At 64.5% G+C, this 3849-nt stretch overlaps 1 protein-coding gene across 2 annotated transcripts in view; it reads left to right on the plus strand.

Moving 5' to 3' along the window:
• Window positions 1-1113: 1113 nt before the first annotated feature.
• The window catches only part of LOC113217374 (fibronectin type-III domain-containing protein 3A), a 23689-nt gene continuing 20953 nt past the window's right edge, over window positions 1114-3849 (plus strand). Inside the window, exons 1-2 of one of the 2 annotated variants that reach the window (XM_026437246.2) lie at window positions 1114-3079; window positions 3359-3521. In XM_026437246.2, the coding sequence (XP_026293031.1) occupies window positions 2294-3079; window positions 3359-3521 (949 nt within the window). In that variant the 5' untranslated portion in view covers window positions 1114-2293. Of the gene's footprint in view, window positions 3080-3358; window positions 3522-3623; window positions 3776-3849 lie in introns of those variants that run through there. The other variant, XM_052269538.1, reaches the window with a different exon arrangement.

The raw sequence follows: 3849 nt of genomic DNA on the forward strand, positions 1-3849 counted from the left end.
CCCTCCTCTCGCCTCGACGACTGCTCGAGTCGTGTATGTCTGCCCACACCCCCTTCCCTCTCCTCCCCAAATGTCTGTGGCGCCTTGTCGGATTGCTTTTGCGTGTTCCGCTCGGCCCCCCTGCACGGCCTCCTCTTGGACGACCCTTCTCCCACTCCTCTCCCCCTGTCGACCACCGCCCGTGTGCTGCTGGGCCTGGGCGCGTTAACTGAACCTACCCCTACACTGCCAGCACACGGGGTTGCAGCAGAAGGTCCGCGTCGCTGATCTCATCTCCGCACACGAAAAAGTGCCAGCTGGCTGACTCACGCCTTGCACTTTCGTAGAGTGTACCGCATGCACGTGTGCGGGCGGGTTGCCTACTCGCACGGGGCCACAAGGAGCCGTGGGCAGCAGCGGGTATAGGCAAACCCGCTCGCAACCCGCGCATGCGGTACAGTATAGCTCTACGAAAGTGCGTGGCGTGAATCAGCCACCTGGTACATCGCAATATTTGGGCATACCGACCGGTGTGTCTGGGCAGCGCCCGCCGGGGAGGTAGGCAGCCCATCCTGCTCGCACGCGCGGCGGGCCGGCTTCCCCCCCTCCCGCCCTCCCTCTCTCTCCGCGGCCCGCTGTTGTGTTATCTCCGCCGGTGCCACCATGGTGCCACGTCGGTGCTGCCGGGCTCGGGGCCCCTCTCTCCCGCCACCTCGGACGCGACACGTGGCCCAACTGATTCGCGACGCGGTGGTGGCGGTTGTGGTGGTGGCGGTTGTGGTGGTGAACGTGATGATGGTACCCGGCAACGCCCCCTATCTGAGCAGCGGCGCTGCGGGGTTGGGGCGCTCGTGGGGGGCGGGGGAGCTAGCAGGGCACGCGCAGGGCCTGGTGGGCTAGGGCCAGGAGCCAGCGCGGGGCCTCTTAGGGCCAGGATCGCGGGGCCGCGGCGGCCGCGGGGCTGCAGCTGCTCGTTGCAGCCGGTGCCGGTCTGCTGCGCCGCCGCCGCCGTGCTAACGTGGCAGCTCGGCTGCTCTGAGCCGTGCCGCTCGGACGATACGGCCCCGGGCCGCCCCCCGGGCCTAGCAGGCCTAGCTCTGCACCACAACGGCGTAACGCCACGGGGGCCCAGCCAGTCGCTAACACCGTCTCGCGACAGGTGCCCGCCAGGCCCGGCCCGGCCTGCCGTTGATACCCGCGCCCCGCGCGACCTCGCGATCCGTGTGTGTCTGTGTGTGCGTGTGCGTGTGCGTCGCCGGTCCCCAGGACCGGCTGGCACCTCGCCACGGGTCAGTGCTGCTCGTACCCGGACGGCCTCCCCGGCCGGCCGGTGGACCCCGAGCATGGCGGAGGCGACTGGCGGCACCGGGAGCTGGCCTACGGCGTCACCCTCCCGCCCGACGAGAAGCACCCCGTCAAGAAGAAGCACTCGCTCCTCAGGCGGCGCCACAAGAACAAGGCGCGGCGGCCGTGCCGCCCGGTCAGCGCCGCCCTGGCGCTCGCCTTGGTGACGTGCGAGCAGCCCGACGACGTCACGAGCCAGCCCGGCGCGCCCGCGGTCCACGGTGGCACGTCAGCCCCGCAGGTGGACGCGGCCCGGCCCTGCGCCCCCCGCCCCGACGCTCCGCAGCCCCAGCCCGACGGGCGTCCGGTTGATGCACCCCTCACTGCTCACGCCTTCCAGGCGAACAACGCCCCCCTCAGCAATGGGCATCGGATCGATACACGCCCGGATGTCGTCCCGCAGGCCGACGCCCTCGAGGGAGGCGTGGACCAGATCGACGCACCCTTTGCTCACGCCCGCGAGGCAGATTACGACGCCCTCCATCAGATTGGCGCCCAGCAGGTGGAGCTCGTCGCCCCAACCAACGAGTGCCAGATTGATGCACCTCTTACTGAAGCTCCCGAGGCGAACGTCCACCCGACCGACCGTACCGACACGCCCTCACCCCCAGCTGACGTGCACCACCGTGATGACGCCTACAAGGCGAACGTCGTTTTAACTGACGTGCATCAAAGTGATGCACCCCTTGATGACGCCCACAAGGTGGGCGCCGATCTAACTGATGTTCACCAGAGTGACCCACTCCGTGATGACGCCCCCCAGGCGGATGTCGTTCTAACTGACGCGCACCAGAGTGATGCACCCCTTAATGTTGCACTACAGGGGGACGTCGTTCTTGCTGACGTGCTCCAGAGTGATGCACCTCTTGATGACGCCCTACAGGGGGACGTCGTTCTAACTGACGTGCATGCACCTCTGACCAAAGTTCCCCAGGCCGACGGGGCCCCGCCCCCAGCCGACGCGCTCCACATGGATACACCCAACGATGTCGCCCCCGAGGCCCGCATCCTTCCCAACGGCGTGCACCCACAAGACCCCCCTCCGGAACCTCCGCCCGCCGACGAGCGCGTGCGCCGGGCTCCAGCCGCCCCCCAACTCCAGCAGGCCGCCACCCAGGTTGGCGAGCTCGTCGCCCCCCGGGGACCCTGGGCCGAGGACGCGCCGCGCCCGAATGCCAGCCTTATCGAGGGTCCCGATAACAACACGAAGCCGCACGGTGGCGCAGGGATTGGTGCGGCGGGCCTGAAGGCGGGCCCTGCGGGCGCGGACGTGGGCCCCGGGGGCGCCGTCACCACAGCTGACGCTGACGGCGGGCGGGAGTCGGCGAGCGCGCGGCGAGCAGCTGCTGGGTCGCCCGCCGTGCACACAGCTGTCAGTGTTCTAGAAGAACGGCGCGCGAGCTCGGCCGCGGACGACCTCGAGGAGCACCACGACGACGTCGAGTCGCGGGTCGCGGGAGCAGACACAACCGGAGGCCCCGGGGTGACAGTGATGGCCGACAAACCAGATCCGGGGGAGCAGCTGGACCCGCTGGGGGGCGACGCACCCGCGTCCGCGCCGGCGACGTCGGGTCGAGGCCGTCCAGATGGTGGGGAAGTGTCGGGGGACGGGCTGGAGAACTCCGAGGGCGTCGAAGTGATCACCGAAGTGGAGCCCAGGGGGAAGCCCCGGCGAACAGACGGCAGCGGGGAGTGTGTCGACGTGGCCATCGACGACTTGATCGACGAGGAATACGTCGTCATCAAAATCACTTCGGTACGACGGAATTCGTGAATGCTGGTTGACGATCGTCCTGATGGATTTCGCATCAGCTGTCGCGGAACTAAACGTCTTTTTTCACGAGGGATTTCATTTTTCTGTCGGTGCGGTAGTCATTAATATTTTTGATTTCTTTAGAATGATGTGGTATTCCCCCTGACCGCCTCATAGCTTGGCCGAGGGCGTTCTCGACGTGTTTGTGCATTTTTATTTTTTTTTCTGAAGGAAGAATTTTTTGTCGCTGTGTATTTATTGAAACGCTTGATGTTGTTGCAGGGTCCTGGGCCGGGCTCAAATGCCCAGCAGCAGCACTGGCTGCCGCCGGGCTACCACCAGGGGCCGCCCCAGCACTACAGCCCAGTGACGCCTCCGCTCCAGCCCGGAGTGCCCACTGGAGTGCCCGGGGTGCTGAGCCACGGACCACCGCCCAACCAATCAGGTAAGAGGCCGGCTTTACCCGCACCAATCACAACACCCAACGGTATCTCAATTTCTCATATATATATTTTTCAATTCTGTCCATCCGTTGTTCTTGTTATTGATGTTGTTGCTTGCACATATGTCAAAAAGTATTCTATCTTTCTCCTTTCATTTCTTTTTGTGGAAGAGTTAAAGAATAACTTTAGTGCACCGTTTTCCCCCTACATTGTCTGAAAGGTTTACTTGTAGTAAATTGTTTGCTGTGTGGATAAGGTACTATTTTGTATTTTGTGTGCCACTATCTTAACCTTGCTTAAACTGGAGTTATTAATGTCTATGGGCTAGAG

Source organism: Frankliniella occidentalis, unplaced genomic scaffold (genome assembly GCF_000697945.3).
Source record: "Frankliniella occidentalis isolate FOCC.00 unplaced genomic scaffold, Focc_3.1 Scaffold95, whole genome shotgun sequence".
NCBI classification, from domain to species: Eukaryota; Metazoa; Arthropoda; class Insecta; order Thysanoptera; family Thripidae; genus Frankliniella; species Frankliniella occidentalis.